This window comes from Netta rufina (genome assembly GCF_964035555.1).
Source record: "Netta rufina genome assembly, chromosome: 26".
Taxonomy (NCBI): Eukaryota; Metazoa; Chordata; class Aves; order Anseriformes; family Anatidae; genus Netta; species Netta rufina.
This window is the reverse complement of record NC_140150.1, coordinates 2,884,140-2,903,537: the sequence shown is the minus strand read 5'-3', so window position 1 is coordinate 2,903,537 and position 19,398 is coordinate 2,884,140. Positions and strand designations below refer to the sequence as shown.

Genomic DNA, 19,398 nt, shown 5'->3' with positions numbered 1-19,398 from the left:
GAAAAGAAACAGCTGCTGCTGAATAAGGAAGTTAGGCCAAGTGTGCCATGTCGCGTCCCATCCGATTTGTACGCAGTCACTTCTATCAAAATTCTGCTTTTGCTGTAATTCTGTCTGTACAGGGCACCACCCAGTCTACAGGGGGGCTGCTTTACTCAGTCATCTTCAGGTTATGTTTGCCCTGCTCATCCCTACTGCTAGTGATGTTTCAGTGATTTTCCTGATTTTTTTTTGCTGATATTTGGGGGGAACAGCATCACCTCCGAAAACACACAGCTTGCCTTGCTTAAAGGAATCCGATGCCACACCTAAAGCCAGTACAGATTTATCATTTTACAGTGTCTTTGCCCCGCTCCAGGGAGCCAAGCATGGAGGAGAGGAGGGAAACAAAAACTTAGGCAAATTCAGAGATGGTCCACCTGGGGACTCTTTGAGTTTCAATTATTTTTTGAAATTTCTGAAATTATTTTAGTTTGGTTCCCAGCTTCATGCTACTTTAAGTTTCGAAGTATGCTAGCGCACGGTGTGGGAAATTCAGCCCAGGCGTTGCCCCCTTACAATAAACTGCAAAGAGAAGTGGTTCACTTGATTTAACACCAATTTAACACCATCACTTTTCTTCTTTCTCTCCAATTCTTCCCTCCCCTTGCTCCCCTCCCTCCTTTCTCCCTCAGGCCTGTATAGATGAGAACCTGGACATGGTGAAGTTCCTGGTAGAAAACGGAGCCAATGTCAACCAGCAAGACAACGAGGGCTGGACCCCTCTTCACGCAGTGGCATCGTGTGGCTATCTGAACATAGCAGAGTGAGTGAGTTTCAGGCTGTTCTGGGTATTCATAACACTTTCCACGTCTTCCTCCTTGGAGCAGCTACACAGACAACTGATGCTCTGAAACTCATACAACATCTTGGAAGCAACAGTGCAAGTGGAGAAGATGGATTCCTTCTTTTAGCAGATCCTTAGTTTGTTCCGATGAAGGTGGAGCCTGGTTGTCTTTTGCTGATCCTATTAAAATGATTTATGATTCATTAGGTACTTCAGCAAAAGGGAAACGTGATGGCTGAGAGGCAGGCACACCAATCCATGGAGAACTGTAAAGAAGCAGAGCTCTGCTGCTGCTTTTTATGTAAATAAGCCTGTGAGCAGTATTCTGGTTGTGTGGGGACTTTAGAGAGAGAAGTGCAATGTCCTGGGCTCCAGAGTCACTGATAGGCCAACAATATAATTATTTTTCTTCATATTGAGTTTTTATGTTTCTGTTACTTAGCGTACTGTCTTACAAAAGGCAGAGAAGCAAATAAAAGTAACTTAATTAACCCACTTGAAATTAGAGCATTCTTCTATTTTTGAATACAACAACATACTGGGTGCAGTATGGACATAAATGGGTGACGAGGTTAGATCAGATAATCTAGTGAGCACAAACACTAATAAAATACATAGGAAAAAAAGAGACAGTAAATATTACTGAGAGTTTTATCCAGTAGATGTTTAAAGCAAGGCAGGAACCTGCTGAAAGGGACTCCCAATAAAGATTTGACTTTTGGCACACTTACTGATTCCAGGGCTTGAAATAACATTCTGTAACTGATCTGAACACTCATTATGCTCACAAAGCACTAAATAGTCTGTTTGTCCCAGAGAAGGTACTGATACCAGACTCCTTGTTGTACACCAAGTTGCCCTGAGAGTTTGAGAATTGCCCAGATGTAAGACCCAAAGTGCTGGAATACTTGGAACCAAAGAACCAACAAACATAAGGAGTAATTTCCTAATTCAGATCACTCTTTCTGTGATAAAAAGGCTGCATCACAGGCTAGAAGAATAAGGGAAAAATAGTATTTCACAAGATGATCCTCCACAATGTATTCTAACCAAAAAAAAAAAAAAATAATCTGTGGCTTAGTTACTTCTGTGCATTGTCCTGCTACTGATTCTGTATCAGTTTGTTGGTTTGTTTCCTGCCCCTCTTCCAATACTAGTTGCTTTATTCAAATACATTATGATTCTTTCCCAGTCATACCATACTTACATGTATATATTTAGTCCACCACAGCTACCAGAAAGTTACTGCGGTAGGAATACTGGTAAGTATTTATCAAAGACGGTGGTTGGTTTTAAAATTTATTTTCAAAAATACCTTTACCTTTTCTTACCTCACTGGCATTTAAAACACTTTTTTCTTCAGAGAATTTTGTTGGTTACAAGATGTACAAGCTGAAGAAGGCATTAATTGTTCCTGAATGAACTTTTGGTATATTTTTAAATAACACAAATTAAAAAATAGATGATAGCTCAGATTATCTTTTGTTCTCATCTTTTTTTAAAAAGCATAATCTTACTAGATGAGTGCAAGAACTGAGGTCATTTCAATAACCACAGAGAAAGAAAAACTATTTGCATGAGCCACTGACCAGGGCCCTTGCATTTAACAATGAACTTTTCTGGAGTTGAAATTTGATAAGAATATGGAACACTCATTTGAACTTGAATGAGAAGGCCAAATACCTTGTTCTGCCACTTGCTTTACTGTCTAAGTTGCTCTGAAGCCTGCACATGAGTTCTAATACATTGGTATGGGTCTCGTTTATGTAGGTATTTAATTAGTCATGGAGCTAATGTGGCTGCTGTGAACAGTGAAGGTGAAGTCCCATCTGATATCGCAGAGGAAGCAGCCATGAAGGACCTGCTTCTGGAACAAGTAAAGAAACAAGGTAAAGCAGTGGTGGGGTTGAATATGTGAGTTAGAAACCCAAAGAAAGAGGTTTTGTAAAGAAATCCAGAAGGCTTTCTGCATGGCTATAGATGGAGAGACCCGAAATCTGGACTGAGTGGCAGCAGAGAAACTTTGCTTCAGTAGCAGAATGTTAGAATGGAAGCAGAAGGTTTGTGTTGTGCAGTCTCTGTCCCTGATAGCAGAATTGTTAGCAGCAAGACATCACAATACCGAAAGTTGATTTGTTTGATACGAATGGAATCTGCATCACTGGAGGTATTCAAAGCTTGGATGCGTACAGCTCTGGGCAACTCGATCTGGCTTTGAAGGTCTGCCTCCTCTGAGCAGGGATTTAGGCTGGAGACCCACCAGGATTCCTTTATATGTAGATGATTGCATGACTCCAGGGGTTGGGGTTGGTTTGCATGCTAGATGGAATCCAGTCTTCTCTAATCAATGTGTTCTGCTTGGCACCTAGTGGATTTTTGCGGAGTTGGAGTGGTTTTTGTTTTCTTTAAGTTATCTTCAGGTATAATTAGGAAGACACCACTCCTTTGGTACCTTTGTTGATCATGTTGCCGTTCCACTGTGGAATCGGTAATTGTCTGTATGTGAGCTGGTTGTTATTCATGCGACTGTTCCTGTTGGAAAATTCACACAGAATCATGCTTTTTTCTGGTAAAGAGAAACTTTCACTTTCTAGTCTTGTGGTATTTATGACAAAGTTATCCTGATTATGTTCCCTTTTCCCATCCACTTTGACTTAAATAGCTCTTCTCTCATGCTTACTCTGTGCAGGTACTTGAAAAGAATTATCTTGTCAGCCTTTGTGTTACAGGGCTGGTCAAACCGTGCCCATCTCCTCTCTGCAGCCAGGCTTCCTTGGGTGACCAGGAAGACAGAGATCCTTTCTTTACATCATTGTAACCTGCCTCTCTTTAAAGTGGGTGATGAGAACTGCAATAACGTAGTTGAAACCTTACAGGGCATTAAGGCAGTAATTCTGCCTCTGCTGCAGATATTTTGCCTGACACTTCTTAGGATTCTGTTTGGCTTTTTCATTGCTTCACCACATTAGCGGCATCCTGCTAAGATGCCCTGAAACAACCATCTGTCTCCACTGAGAAGTTTCCCATTGACACAGTTTAAAAGGATCATAATTGCTGGAATAAATGCGTTATAAGCTTCAGACAAGCGTCCATCCAGCTCTTTCTTCAGCAGTAGCTGAAAGCAGATGCCTAGGGCAAAGTACAAGAACAGGACAAGCTTGTATGGTTCCCCTCCCAAACATTTTCCCAGCCTCCAGTCACCATGCCTCAAGGAATTCCTGAGCCAGATGGGCTTTCTGCACATTTGCAAATCCCCCGTGGATCTTTATTTTGTGGACTTGTGCAGCCTTTCCTGGGAACTCCAAGCATGTAGAGCATTATATTTAATAACTACAGATGTGCTGCTACACTTATACAAATTTCTAATTCTTGTTTTAGTCTTTGCAACATCCTGCAGTACTTCCCAATTCAGAATCTGAGTTGATAAATAGTATTATTATTATATATTTTTTTAAGTCTGGTGCCCTACAGCTTCCTTGGTAATCATGTTGTTGTTATATTGAAAGAATTAATCCATAGGGACAGTTGCTTTTCAACACCATTCTTGATTGTTTTTGAAATTTGGCATCTACTTCATATTATTTTCCCAAGTCCAAGAGCCCTAGCCTGGTTAATCTTGTATGGGGCTGTACCGTGCTTGTGGCTGATCCATCATCCTTACAGTACTGCATTAACGTGAAAAAATCCACTCTCTAAAACAAGCCCGGGATAGTTTTGCCTCTTGTAGGTTTGATTGAAGCTGCCCCTCAGCCAGAAGCACCTGCTCTCTCCACAGAGTAGCAGTGGTTTCCTCAGGTGGAAAACTTGTGCCTCTTGTTATCAGCAAGGCTGTGTCTTTATTCCAGGTGTACGTACCAGTGGACTTGTCTGACTTCATCTAAAGCAGATCTCTTAAGCCATTGGAGTAGACTTTTTTTTTCCTCCTTCCATCCCCAGAATGATTTAGAACTGTTTTACCAGAATCTGGTGGTTTGCAGCTCAGAGGAATTGATTATATGTTTCTTTCAGAGCGCACAGCATGAGTGGCCTTAGTGCAGTCCAGAGATATCTGTACATGCAGCTTGCTCACTTACTGAGTTCTGAATGAGCATGCAGTTGGGTTTGTGCTGGTCTTGCAGAAGATGTCTTAGGATCATTTCTTCACATTTACACTGCAGATTGCGATTGCACCATTGTTTAATTTAGTTTGCTGTGCTGTTTGTGATGAGTTGGTTATTTCAGTCTGGAACACTGCATATTTCGAATGCAACCCTTCCACCGTGCCGGATTCACGGCTGAGCTGGTAGTTGATCAGGCTGGTTTGCAACCAGTGTCTCAGCTTTTAGATTTTGTTGCTTGTTTTTGTCAGACAGCTTTGAAGTTTCTGACAGTGATGCAGGAGTTCTCCCAACTCCTAGAAAAAGCTTTTGCTGATTTTTGTGGAAGATGGAAAAGAGGTTGCTAACACTGTATAGCAAATAAAACATACGGTAAGTTCACTAAGTGCATGAGAGCTTTCACTTGATAATCTCTTCTGTACTTTGCTGTCTTAGGTGTAGACCTAGACCTGGCAAGAAAAGAAGAGGAGCAGCAAATGCTACAGGATGCCCGACAGTGGCTGAACAGTGGGAGAATCGAAGACATAAAGCAGCCCCGGACAGGTGCCACAGCTCTTCACGTGGCTGCAGCTAAGGGCTATTCTGAAGTGATGAGGTAGGAACTCCATCCATGGCTGGTACACTGAGTTGAGTCTGGTTTCCATAAGGAACACATCCAGCCTTATGGTTGAGAGAAATGTGTTTCGTACCTAGATCTTTATGCTTTCTCAAAAGGCTTTGTAGAATTATGTGCCCAGCTGTGGTGGTTCACCTGGAAATGTGTCGAGGTTGGAAGGTTCCCTTCTGTACCTCTAGGCCTTTAGGGAGGTTAAAGCTTTTCTGAGACTGAGACATAAATTAGAAGGTCAACTTTCACTATGAGAGTAATAGTTGTAGGGCTAGGAAATTAACCCTGTCAGGGGATGAAAGTGTAACTTCAGCCTACAAGGTGACAATACATGCTGCATGGCCATCACAAACACCCCAACAGTTTGTGTCCAGCTTGTCAGTCTAGTAGGAAAATGCAGTGTCCTCCCCTACCTTCCTGTCCCCTGCCACTTAATGCTACTGCTCTTGTAGCCATCAGCAGTGACAGAGAGATCCCACCACTTAACAGTTCTGTTTCTGCTGCTACAGCACTAACGAGCTTATTATGAACATAAACGTGCCCAGTGTGGCACTTCCTGGCAATGAAGCATCAATATTTTTACAGGTGAGATCAAATCAGGGATTCCAACAAGAAAGGTTTTTTCACCATTATTAATGTTTGGGTGGAGCTACCCATAAAGATCTATCTGCAAGGTTACTCCATTTCCCAGGTTAAAATCCTTTCTGGAAACATTCATCCAGCCTGATTCCTTATTTCATAGCTTTAAGTGCCATGACTTGATGTGTAAGAGCTGCTTCTTATCAAGCTCTAGTAACTTTGTTATTCTTCATGTTTCCTCTTTGTATTCATTCATTAGAGCTTATAATTGAGTTATGAGCTGTCTGTGCCTCTGCTGTGCCCAAGACCAGTAATTCATCACAGATCATGTGGAATAGCAATCTAATATCTCCCGAACAATACGGGATGTCGATCCTGGGGGTTTCCAGGGGAGGGCTGTGTAGCCAGTAGTCATCAGCAGAAGCTGCATTTGCTGTTTGCAAGGTGTCTAGTTCTGATCAGCTACTCCTTTGCATTAAATGTTGTAATGATAAACAGATCTCACAGAGAGCTGACGTTATTTCACTCTCACATATTTTATGGCCACTCTGTGAGTTCAAATATAAAGCTTCAGTGACTTAAACCAAAGGCGTTGAAAGCTAGAAGCTCACTAACTCTCAAACGAGACAGAATTTGTCTGTGACCTTCAGTCTCTTAACAACTACGTTCCTCCCTTTTGCCAGCTGGAGAATCAACATAAAGTCAGAACCTGATTTCAGATTTCTTTCTCCGTGAAAGAGGATCTTCTTCATAGAGAAAGGTGCAGGAGTTTCAAGACTGTTCATGTCATTCTGGGGTCATGCTAGACTTCCCCTGAGCTGGAGGAAGGTGGCTGTGAATGGTGGAAACCCACCATGGAAACTGGCAGTAGCAGTTTTACTGAACTGGCAGAATTCCCCTGGGATGTTCTTTAATATTTAAGCAGCTGGATAATGGTTTTGATACATGAGTGGCTCGGTACTTTCACCTGATCACTTGTGTACTACTCTGCATATGCCTCTAAAGTTTCAGACTACAGTTGTCTCTCTTTTGTTTTGTTTTTAAATATTCAAGCCCCAGATGCTCTGCAACCCTAGCACTTTGCTCTGATGGAGGAGGGAGGCAGGTGGAAGGTGCACAGCAGTGACAGGGATGCAAGGCTGCTCCCTGGCAGGTTTTAAGCTTTGCCTGTGCAAGGTCTAGGCTGCAAAAGTGCTGGAGTTGTAGATAATTTAACTGACGAATTTCGCAGCTGGCGATCAGTCGGTAATGTCTCTGCTTCTTACCTGGCAGCCCTGCCAGCATTGGCTTCTTACAGACCATTCCTACAGCGTGTCCTTGTTCACCAGTAGAACCAGCACTGAACTTGAGTTACCAAACGTCCTGTCCATGCCAGGTGCTGTGCCAGTCCCTTGTCACAGGGCTTACACTCCGGAGAGATGTTGCTGGTTTGTTTGGTGCCTGCGTGACTCTGGTGTCTTGTCTGTTGCAGCAGTTCGGACTGGGTCACCAATGCCAGATTAGAAATGAAAATGTTCTCCAATTTAGGACGTGCTGAAAGGCAATCTTATCAATTAGACTCATTGCAGCAGGTGTTTGCAGTGCCAAAGTCACTTCTTTCATTGCACTGCACACTTCTGTTACGTGTGTGAGCACATTGACTGGGATATTGCTGAGATGAATAACAACAAAAAGCTGCTGGCATATTTTAAACCACGTTCCCTACTCTGTGACTTATGGCGTGACCTCTCTGTGGGCAGAAATCCTTCCTGGGTGGGCAGGACTCAACACTGCTTCTTTTCTCAGGCTCTTGATCCAGGCTGGCTTTAATTTGAACGTCCAAGACAACGACGGCTGGACCCCGCTCCACGCTGCTGCGCACTGGGGAGTGAAGGAAGCTTGCTCCATCCTGGCAGAGGCGTTGTGTGACATGGACATCAGGAACAAGCTGGTTAGTGAGCGCAGGTGTTGGCACAGTGTGCGGTGTGTTTTATACCAAGATGCCTATCACCTTTTTGCCATAATTGCTTATCAACTTGATCCAACAACGTGACAAAGTTGTATGGTGAGCAATTGTCCTGCACGTGTACTAAAGCACCAGAAGATAAAGACTCTTGACTGAAGGAAGGAAGAAATGATTTCAAGCTCTACCAGGAAAGATTAGTGATGAAACTTTAGGATCAAGAACGTGTGAGAGGATAGGAGCTAATCTGTGTTTTCCTATTTTAGTGTAATCCTGACAAATTAAACAACAACAAAAGTCTTGGAGTGCACAATAATACACTAACATTAAGGTACAAAGCATTGAAAACTCACGAACCCTTGAGAAACTTCCAGTTTAAAATCCTTCCTGTTCTACAGTCTTGGTCATAAAAAGAGAAATCGAAAAATTCACTTGTGAGAAATGAGTAAAGAAAAAGAGGATATTTGTGAGAAGGAAAAAAACAAAACAAAACAAAATACTTCTAATTGCTAGAAGTTTCCTTGAAGAGCCTTTTGGTTTTCAAGAGCTGCACTGTGCTTTTCCAGGGTTGTTCTTTGTTTTCCCTTCCCTGCTGTGATGTCCAGGCAGTGTCTGTGAGCCGCTTCCTGCTGGAGCGGATTCAGTTGTGCCATGACTGCTTCTGTAGTAGGAAATGAGGTTGTGTTTACTTGGAACAGCATCAGGGAACGAAAGCAGATGAGAACTTGGTAGGAGAACTGTAGCACTATGTGGTTTGAGCACATCTATCTGTGCTGCAAGCTGGTGCAAAAGAAACAGCTCCAGGAGAAGGACCCATTTTACCACGGTGAGCTCTCTGGCATTCAAAATCCCGAGAATCTTTTTTTGTTCTAAATGCCATCAGAAGCTTCTCCAAAGTGTTCAGAAGGCATGTGGGTTTACTATTTTAATAGACTTGAGAAGAAACAGATGCAATTATATTTGCTGCATTCAAATGCCTGCTCTTTCCTGTCAAGAACTATTACCTCAATAGTCAGATGGCCGAGACGATCTGTATTTATTTGGTCACTGGCCGTCAGGTTTCATTATGTGTTGTTAATTATATTGGTGGTTAAAAAAAAAAAAAAAGTTTATTACAATCCTTCTAAGTCCAAGAGTGTGCTTTTTACAAGCCTGGAAACTTTAATGCATTCCTCTTGGCTTAGATTTGATCAGCAGCAATGGGGGAACTGCTCCTCCTCTGATCGTGGATCGCGTCTTGAAACCACCATCACTGCCACTTGGCGTTCCCTGCTGTAGAGTGCAGCAGGGTGCGTTGCTCAGCATCTGGGGGGGTGTAGTGTGCGTTCAGTTTTGTTCTTCACTTGTAAATAGTGCTTTCTGGAAGACTCATGGCATGCTGTGTTGGCTAGCTTCTTGTGTTCTTGTACTGTTCCAGGGCCAGACGCCGTTCGACGTGGCTGACGAGGGACTGGTAGAGCATTTAGAAATGCTGCAGAAGAAGCAAACTGTGGTGAGATTTCGGCTGATCGTTTTCCACCTCTCCAGTTACATTTCTGTGCACAGGTGTTCCCTAAAGAATATGGTGTCAACACAGGCATGAAGCTGAGGTCCAGCGATTTTTGTTAGTCGTTCAGAATCTTTAATTGCACCAATATTTTCAGTAGCTAGAAATCTAGAGAACTGGGTGATTGTATCAAGAAGGTCAGAAGCATGCTGACAGGCAGAATTCTGTAAACTGATAAGGAACTGTAGTCATCTTTGGAATTGCTCTTCTGTAGTTACTCTTAGCTCTCTAACACCAAACTGCTCTTTACTTAATGAGTGACTACCCAAGTCAACTTTGGGTCTGTATTTAAGGAAGTATGCTGTCACTGGTAAGAAAGATATTTGTTATCACATCTGCCTGTCTTACAATAGGGAGACTTTTGATTGAGTGAGAAGAAATTGTAGTCTTCAGGGAGTTCCAGACTAGAAGAAAATCAGTGATTTGAAAACCATATTAAAGTGCTGTTTCATAATGCAGTGAAGATACTGGAAAGAGTTACAAATAGAAAGTTGCTATTTAAAAAAAAAAAAAAAAAAGGGAAAAATATATCTTGATCTAAGTAAAGCCAGTCATCAAGCCAAAAAGTTGGTTTGGGATTACATTTTTCCCTAGTTCATCTGGTCTACACAACTATATTTCCTGGGTGCTTTCAAAAAATAAACCAACCTTCTTTTAAAAATAAATAAATAAAAATCTGAAGGTATCATTTAAAATGTTGGATTCAGAAACAGACATAATGAGAACATTGCTGATAAAACCCAGTAAAGTATTTTGAGGAACTGACAATGTGGGTGGTAGAACTCGAACTCTGATCATAACACAGCTGCTGTCATCTTTAAATAGCACCCTTAACATTCACAGAAACTTTTTAAAAATTAATCAGCTTCTCCCTAAATGAGGTGTTGATAAATACTACCAGCGTTGTACTGCGGGTTTCCTCCTATCTAACTACACCAGGATTGTGCAGATAAATGTAGTGTTCAGAAGAAAAGAAAAATAAAAACAACCAAAGGAATTTTTTGGATGGGTGCTAGCCCATTTTTAGGCTTGCTTTGGAGGCATTAGCAACCCCCCTTGTTCCCTATATTAGTTGCGCTATATAAAGGCCTCTTCCTTTTCATTTATTAAATGAGTGTAGCAAGAAATAATAGAACTGGAAAGAAGAGAAGAATCTTTTTTTTTTTTTTTCCAGTGGATGTGCTTTTTTTTTAATCGAAGATCCATTTCATTGTGTGTGTTTATCGTGTGCCACTTTGAAATCGCTTAAAATAGAAAGCTTAATTTGTTAAGGATAAAATAGGCAGTTCCAAAACACTTCTCTAAGTGCATTAGTTCACTTTCAAAATGGCTCTTAAATCAGAGTTTTTTAATCTAAAACTTAAGTACAGAATACAGAGAGGAACAATGTTCTATCCCTGCTAAAAGATTTGCTGCTGTTACAGGAGAGAAAGGGAGTTCTGTTTGCTGGAAGCAAATCGTTTGATTTGTTTGGATTTGTTTTTCCGGTCTCTGAATTCCCTGTGAATGGAGCAGGCTGTTTCCCACACTTACCTTTGATCCACTTCAAAAGTTTGTTCAGTTTATCAGTATGCTGTACCCCAAATTTTGGCATTGGGCTGGACTCTGTGTGGCTTTTCCTACGTTCAGAATTTGCAGAGCTTTTGCTTCTTGTCCCAGTGTCAGCTCCTTCTATCAGGCGAGGAAGAAAACCGTGCTAGACATGATACAAAGGAGACAGGCTTAAAAGTGAGCCTCTAATTGCAGTCCCTTTTTCTACCTCAGCTGTCACTGTGCTTTTTAGACTTTTTGGTTACTGGCTTGTCCGTCAGTGGTGACAAAATTCACGCTGCTAACTGGACAAAATAGTTCAGCTGCTGCAGTGATTGCGGATATTCTTGTTCGATGCATTATGCTGGCACTTGAGGGATTTAAGACGTGACCCATCGTTGTGGAAGATCCAGCCGGGACAGGGCGCACTTGAATACTTTCCTGTGAGATAAAGTAAATAATAAGTACACGGGCAGCAAATTTTAAATTGGTTTCATGTGCCCACAACCACGTATGGACAGAGCTCTGTGTATCTGTGTGGGCAGAGGCAGGGCAGTACCGTGAAAGTCACAATTTGACTCTGGGTCCCAGCAGATCCTGCCCCAAACTTCTGTTAAGTTCTTTGCTGCTGGAGCCTAAGGTGGTGCTCAGTGTCCTGCTACGTGCCTCTAGTCTAAGACATTCAGCACTCTTGCAGATGTGGGTCTGTTGAGCTGGCTTCTTAAACAAATTCACAATGTTTTCCATCTAAGAAGGTTGGGATGGTTGTATGCTGCGGTAATTATTGGAATTGTGATGAGGTGGCTTGTTAAGATGTCTCTCTTTGTTCTTTCTGCAATCTTCTTGGACTTCTTGACAGCTACGAAGTGAGAAGGAGACGAGGAATAAGCTAATTGAAGCTGACATGAATGGCAAACCTCAAAGTGGACTCTTCACGAAGTACGTTTCCTTCCCCTTTGAAAAGAAGCTGTACAGCATGTAACAGGAGGCCAGCTACATCTGTACGCAGTCAGCTGGCCTCAACTGCTTTAAAAAAAGTCAACTGCTGTTCATGCTCAGTTTCACGGTTCCTTTTACATTTAAGTTCTTTTAAATATAATTTTACATGTTTCTTAGCATAGCCATACCCATAGAACGAAGAGTTGGCTTGGTGTTTGGACCCCAGCTTCTGCTGCTCTTGCTGATTATCATTTTAACCCTCAAGCTGAAAACTACAGCTTTGAAGTTGCAGCCCTGGTGATGGATTGTGTAATGCTAGGAAAAGAGAGGAGGCTGCATTTCTTTGGACTGAGAAATGCTTGCAAACTTAGGAAATGCGAGACTGGCATTGGAATCCATAGAAAATTGGCAGTGCTGGAAGTGCTGGGATGCAGTCTGTGGACTGATTTTTGTCCTTTTGCATGTTCTGTATGTAGCAAAATTTGTCTAAGTGTTCCTGAGAAATAGAACACAAAAATAACTCGCCTGGTAATCCTTAAAATTTCCATTTCTTGCAGCAAAGAGAAGATTCTCTATGAGGAAGATATGCTGAAGTCCATGGAGATGGAGGAAGAGAATAAGGACTCTAGCAGTTCTAGCTCTGAAGAAGAGGAAGAAGCTGAAGAAGATGAAGGTTCAGAATCAGATGCTGAAAAGGAGTCAGGTAAGATATAGTATAGTTTTGGATATAATAATTAGCCGAGCAATAGTAGAAGTTTGGGTTGAGAACTGCTTTTTTTTTTTTGCTTAGTTGTTAAGACATCCTGAAAGTCTTACTTGAAGCGTATACATGTAGCATATGGAGCACTCTATAGCTAGTGTACTAAACAAGCTTATCTAAATGCTAACCTTCACATCAGCATAATTTTTTCAGAAAAAAAAATGCTGTGGATAATATTTTAATTTCTACTTCCAGCTCACTTGAGCTTAAGATAACGCATTGTTCATAGGTTGTTTTTAAATAGTTTTTTTTTTTCTCATTGGCCATTTTCAGAAGAACATTTCAGCTGCTGCAAGATGGTAGAAAAGCAGTTGAACATGTAGGAAGTTAATAGTCTGTTGTATTTTGGATCAGAGAGCTGAAATGAAGGGCTGATGATGTTCTATATAATTATAGAGATGAGGAACTTTTTTTCTGGCGGTGATGTATCATAATTGCAGAACATAGTGGAAAATAGGAATTAAGTACATCAGGTGACATTAGCCTTTACATTATAGCATATTGCTGGCATCTTGCTGCTTTTCAATCTTGTTCTTTTTCCATAGTTTTTCAGGCTTCCTTAATGAGTTTAAATAACATATATGTGCAGCATAGATAATTTAAATAAAGATACTTAATTTCATGATAAGCCAAGACTTGCTTGTGTTTAATTTTTCCACAGAGAGAGAGATGGATCTTCAGATACGATGTGCTTAATGGTTAAACTACTTTTAACATCAGCTTACTTGGCCTATATCCCAGTTATAAATAAGTCCTTGTAGAGAGGTGTAATTTAAAGTTTTGTCCTGATTCTTGTATCAGTAAAATTGTCACCTGTGTTTCAGTCTTATGAATTAAAATTATTATCGCAGTATGAGAGGTGTTGAGTATCCAGGGTGATCTTTACAAAGCTGGTAGCTACAAAAGCTGTTTGGGTATGAAGGCAACATGGTGAAATAATATCTTGGCTTGTAAATTGAGCAAATGTAGTGGAGAAATCAGTGGTAGAAAAAGGTGTTTATTAGAGGAGACATTTATTTGCTTCATAAATCAACATTTCACTAGGCAGCAACCTTTTAAAGCAATGTGCCAATTCTTGTAAACATAGTAGGAACTTGACCAAAACACCTCTGAAGTATGTATAGCTACAAGAAGTGGAGCTACGTGGTGTTCAGTTGATTTGGGAACAGCATGGGGTTCTTCAGTATGGAAAGTGCTACAGCATTCACCATTCAATTTTATATACAGCCAAAGCAGGTCTTTTGATTGAGTTAGTTCACTGAGCAAAGCATGTTATGCCGATCTATTTCAATCTACTAAGGCTAAAATAAAACCAAAAAATATTAAAGTAATGCTAAAAGATCAGGCTTCAGGCTTTGTTACCTGTGCTGTCCTTTCCAAGAGAGATTATTGGCTCCTTCGAGAAATTTCAATCAAAATTGAAATTACACTGTAAACTTCTCAAATCTGTAATTAAAATGAACATAAACTCATGCAAGGGGATGTGGATGTAGTTGTCATCTGTTGTATTTGTGAAGGGGGTGCACATTTTTGGTACTTTTTAAAACAAGACTGGGATTACATCAACCCATATGTTATTGAGCAGAAACCAACTTCAAAGATAAGTAGAGATAGAAATAGCTTTTCATAGAAAATTATAAATGTCACAGTATTACTAGAGTTTCAAACACAATCTTAAGAGCAATTATACTTCTTTTTTTTTTCCTGCCAGACATTTTAATTATGCAAGCTTAAATGGGAAATTCAGGACGTACATTTATGAAAATGTGAAAATTACTTCCCCGTTCCTCTAAATAGATCTTTTTTTTTTCCTTAGATTTAATGTTTACATATATAGCTTTGTAATTCTTAGCAGGATTATTGACCTAAAGTGTTCGAAGTGCAGATTAAGAAAACAAACAAAACAAAGAAACAAACCAAAAGGCATCACACTGTTGAAAGTGAGCTTTTTAAACCAAAAAATGACTAACTCCTTTTCTACATGAGCACTAGACAGGACAAAGTAAAAGCTGGCAGTATAATGCAGTAGTTTAACTCGCAGTATGACTGGGGGAACGTCCAGTCTCAATAAACTTGTAGGGTTTGCAAAGACATGGAAGGTTAAGAAATATGAAGAGTTGAGCAGTAAAATTGCTGGAGTGCCTCAGAGTAACACGTTTCTTAAAATCAGCGACATTCTTCAAACAAAAGAAGCTAAGTGCATTAATACCATTTTATTCAGCTTGGGGACAGTTAACAATTTGGCACTAGGATGTTTATAAACAAAGAAATGTATGAAATTCTGTGGTCTTTGTCTGGGCTAGTACCTATTACAGCAGGTAATTATTGTGAACTGAAGCAAACAGGGGAAGACTGGAATTCCCTGACACAGTTTGGAAGGGAATCGCTGAAGAACGATGCTGTGCCCATCCAGTCCCTCACTGTGGTGTGCAGGGAACTTCTGCCCATCCTTCTCCTGCAGTTGACTCCTTTCAGTCACGTTGCTCACAGTTAGTTCTTTCCAACCTGTCATTATCCCTTAGGCTTGTGCCCTTGCAATTAGGTTTGACCCTAAAAGCTGCCCTCTGCACTCCAAGCTTCCAGAGCAGGGTTACAGTCAGCATCCAGCCCAGCCTGTAAAGCCTGCTGGCTGCCAGCTCTGTCCTCCCCTTCCTGCAAAGCTGGGGATTCTCATGTGTTTTACAGGCTTTGCTCGTAGGAAATCAACAAATGGCAAGGATGCAGTATTTTATTTATTTATTTATTTATTTGTCTCTGTATTCAGCTTCATGGCCAAGGTCTGCAAGGAGAAATGAGAAACCTGCTGCTCCTTAGGGTGTTAGGCTGGGGAGATGAAATGCTCGGTATAGAGGATGCTGATGGCAGTCCATGAGACCTTCCAGGGGGAGAAGCATCCTTCTTAGGGCGTCCTTAATCCTGGAACTATCAGTCCTGCTGCCTGCCTGCTGCTTTTAATGTTTCTCTTAGCTTGCTCTTTTCCATGTCCTTTGAATCCTCTGTTCTAAGGGTGAGAACATTTGTTTCAGAAACTGATCACCGAGCTCCAAGGTGCCACCCTCACAGATGCTCCGTACCAAACTGCTTTTTATATGGAATAGGAGATTTGTGGGTGCCGCATTCCTGGAAGTGCTCAAGGCCAGGCTGGGTGGGCCTTTGGGCAACCTGATGTGGTGGGAGGTGTCCCTGCCCACGGCAGGGGCATTAGAACTAGATGATCCTTAAGGTCCCTCCCAACCCAAACCATTCACATGCTGCAGTAGCAATGGCACGTGCTGCTTTTCTTCCTGAGTTTCACAAGGGAAGAAGGAAAGTCCCCAAGAGGGAACGAAATTGTGGATAAAGTCTGTCTATCGTCCTTAAGGTGCTCCCTGCAATGATTTTCTTATCTGGGGGGTGAAGTTCAAAAGGTTTGCTTGGCAAATATATCCATCTGGTGACTGTGGAAGTATTATTTAGTGAGGAATATTATTTATTTCCTTGCAGAAAGGCTTGTTTGGCTTTGCACTGACATCATCTTTATGATCTAAGGCATGCTGAGGTCACAGCAACTCCGAACTTGAGTTGAGTGCACAATGTGCTTGTAAAGAAGGGCCTTGGAAGGTGCAATACTGAAACATGTGGTTTCTCTTCTTGTTTAAAATTATAGAAAGGAAGGAAGAGTCCTTTGCCAACCACTCCAGCCATGAAACCAGGCCTAGCATCACTGAGCAAATACCACCACCAGAGCCCAACTCCTTCACTGCATCTGCCAGAAGAGTAAGTGAATTTGGAATCAATGGGGATTTGAAGAGTGCTTGAAAGCAGTCGGCTTTGCTGGGAAATAGATGCTCTGAAGCTGACTTTCAGAGGAGCAGTGAGACTTGAACTTAGGAAAGCCCAGTCGTATGCAGTTCTGATACGGATGCTGTGTTAACAACAGTATGGGACTAGTGCAAAGAAGGGTGTTTGTATGATACAATGCCTCTCCCAGCCTCTTACCCTCTAGAACAAATTGCTGTGTCCACAAGAGAAACCTTGCTTACCACAAGTGCTTTGTGTTGCTGTCAGTCCCGAGATAGCTGATGCCAATCTCTTACCAGGAGGAGATCTTTCACCAAAGGCTGGTTCCTGCTGATATATCAGCAGTGAATTTGGCATCATCATCTAAAGTGCCTCTAACTTGCCAAACTCAGTTTATTCAGTGGCATGATGTTACAGCCCAGTAAGCAGAGAAGATAAAGTTTGCATCTGACTAGATAGCGAGGCAATGAAAGCTTTTTAAAGGTGAAGGAGAGTTACGGACATCTTATCTGAATTCTCCAGCTCTCGTGTCACTCAGCTAGGTGGCACTAGGAGGCTCTGTGTTTGGCTGAGGACGGGTATCTTACGCTTCTGGTTTGTTTTGTTGCTCCAGAACATGGAGGACAGCTGTACAGTGCAGGCACTGTGGAAAGATCGAAGTACACGATGCCTGACAGAAGGAAAATGTTTCTTGCTTAGTCTCATTTATTTATTTATTAATTTTTACTTCTTTCATGCTATTAAGTCTAATTTCTTGTCCAAATTAAAGAAAATATTGCTCCTCTGTGTGTTGTTCAACCCACCCAGGCTTACTTAGGAGGGGAAATATTAAAGGTAGTGTTAAGGGTGCTGGGAAGTGCTGCAGTAGCCAAGAAAAAGACACTGCTAAAATACTGCAGTGATAGTATTATCTTTGCAGTCTTGGTAAATGACTTTGAGGGCCAGAAGTCCCAAGTAGAGCTATTCAGGATTATGTCAGATGTTTTATGATGCACACAACATAGTACAATAATGTTTATGTCAGCTTTGACCAAAAGGCTGTCTGCACCAGTATCTATCCTTGACAGTGACTGTCAAGATACCAGAGGAGATGGGAGAATTTAGCTGGACTTCTTTCCCACTTCCAGCAGTTTGCATTTCAGGGATTGCTGAGCCTGCACTATTATTTGTATTGGGTCCCCTTTGTTGTACTTTTCCTCTGTGAATTTGTCCAGTCACTATTTGCGTGCCCATAACATTTGGGATCCTATAACATCGAGTGGCAAGGGATTGACTGTGTATTACACAGAGCTTCCTGCACCTGTTTTTTTTAAGCCTGCCACATGTCGGTTTTGATTGCTGCCCCTCGTTCCTGTGTGGGAAGGAACAATGAATAATTGATCCCTTTTCGCCCTTCTGTGTGCCACTTAGGATTTTGTTGGTCACATCTCAGCCTGAAGACTCCTCATGTACTGAATCATTTCGCATATACTGAACCATTCCTCATACAGAAGTGCTCTCACTCTACTCATTCTTGTTGCCTTTCCCATGGCAGGGGTTGGAGTTAGATGATCTTTAAGGTCCCTTCCAACCCAAGCCTTTCCATGATTCTCTGAATCTCCCCCCTTCTTCTATACTGCTTCTGAGCTGTGGAGTCCAGCACCGTGCATGTTATCAAAGTTGTGGTTGTACAATAGCACAGGTATTGTGGTGTTGTTTTGTATTCTATTCCTTTCCAATAACTCCTCGTTTATTTATTTGTCTACACAAGTTCATACTTGTCTTTGCAGAAGGACCCGTTGTGGTCCCAGGCTCCATTCCTGCGTGGCAGCAGGCATCTCTTTGTAAGGCTTAATGACTGTAGCTAACGTCGTGCATTTGAACTGTTCCTCATATCTGAGGAACAATGAGTGCCTCATGGAACAAAATGCACAAAGGTCTGTTCTGGCTGTCTGGAAAGTGTGCTTACCTGACCACAGAAAGATTTCAGTTAAAGGAGCTTCTGCAAGCCAGTAGTCCAACCTCTTGCTCCAAGCACAGGCAGCTTCAAGCCTCTATCAGGTTGCTTTGCTCTACAGGAATTGAGCTGAGTGCTGGAAACTCCGTGAGGCTGGAGTGTTAGGCAAGGAGAGCTGCACAATGACACGAGATTTCTTTCATCTGTCCTTGGGGAGGAGGGCACTACAGCAGTTTGCAACCCAGTGAGTTCATCTTGAGCTACGTCATGTACTGAAAGCTAAGCAGGAAATCAAAGTGACTCCATCTTACATTTTCAAGCGTAGCCCAGCAAGAAGTGTGGTTTGTTGAAACACTTTCAGATCTTAAATTGTGCATTGCAGTTCTCTTTTTCCAAATGTCCCTTTTTCTCCTCTGCAGTTCAGTTGGCTCAACAAGTCTGATGAGCAGAAGGACGAGTCACCTTCATCGTGGCGGCTGGGTCTGCGGAAGACTGGCAGCCACAACATGTTGAGTGAAGTTGCTGCTACGCGTGAGGCTCAGAGAGATAAGACTTCTCTCTATCGTTCTTCATCAAGTCCTCGGATATCTGCATTATTAGACAACAAAGAAAAGGTTTGGCTCATCTTCAGCAAAGATGTTTTCATGTATCCCAGTTGAGCAGAGTTTATCCCATCACAGTTGTCCTTGCATAACTGGGGTTCAGTGCTCCTTTGACCTACTTCCTGCTCAATTTGAAGTGGGCTGCCAGGCTGGCATGGCCCATTCTTTACCAGAAAATATCTAATCTGAACAATGGAACGTATCTGCTGTAGAAATTCCCATTCACCGTAATTTAAAAGGATTCCTCCTATACC

The 19,398-nt window shown here is 41.7% G+C and overlaps 1 protein-coding gene across 5 annotated transcripts in view; it reads left to right on the top strand.

Moving 5' to 3' along the window:
• The window catches only part of PPP1R12B (protein phosphatase 1 regulatory subunit 12B), a 113,400-nt gene that overhangs the window by 27,258 nt on the left and 66,744 nt on the right, over positions 1-19,398 (top strand). For all 5 annotated transcript variants that reach the window (XM_084302037.1, XM_084302036.1, XM_084302039.1 and 2 more), the window contains exons 2-10: positions 675-805; positions 2,597-2,715; positions 5,359-5,518; positions 7,895-8,039; positions 9,469-9,543; positions 11,987-12,066; positions 12,624-12,769; positions 16,473-16,582; positions 18,962-19,156. In XM_084302037.1, coding sequence (XP_084158163.1) covers positions 675-805; positions 2,597-2,715; positions 5,359-5,518; positions 7,895-8,039; positions 9,469-9,543; positions 11,987-12,066; positions 12,624-12,769; positions 16,473-16,582; positions 18,962-19,156 — 1,161 coding nt within the window. The remainder of the gene's footprint in view (positions 1-674; positions 806-2,596; positions 2,716-5,358; positions 5,519-7,894; positions 8,040-9,468; positions 9,544-11,986; positions 12,067-12,623; positions 12,770-16,472; positions 16,583-18,961; positions 19,157-19,398) is intronic.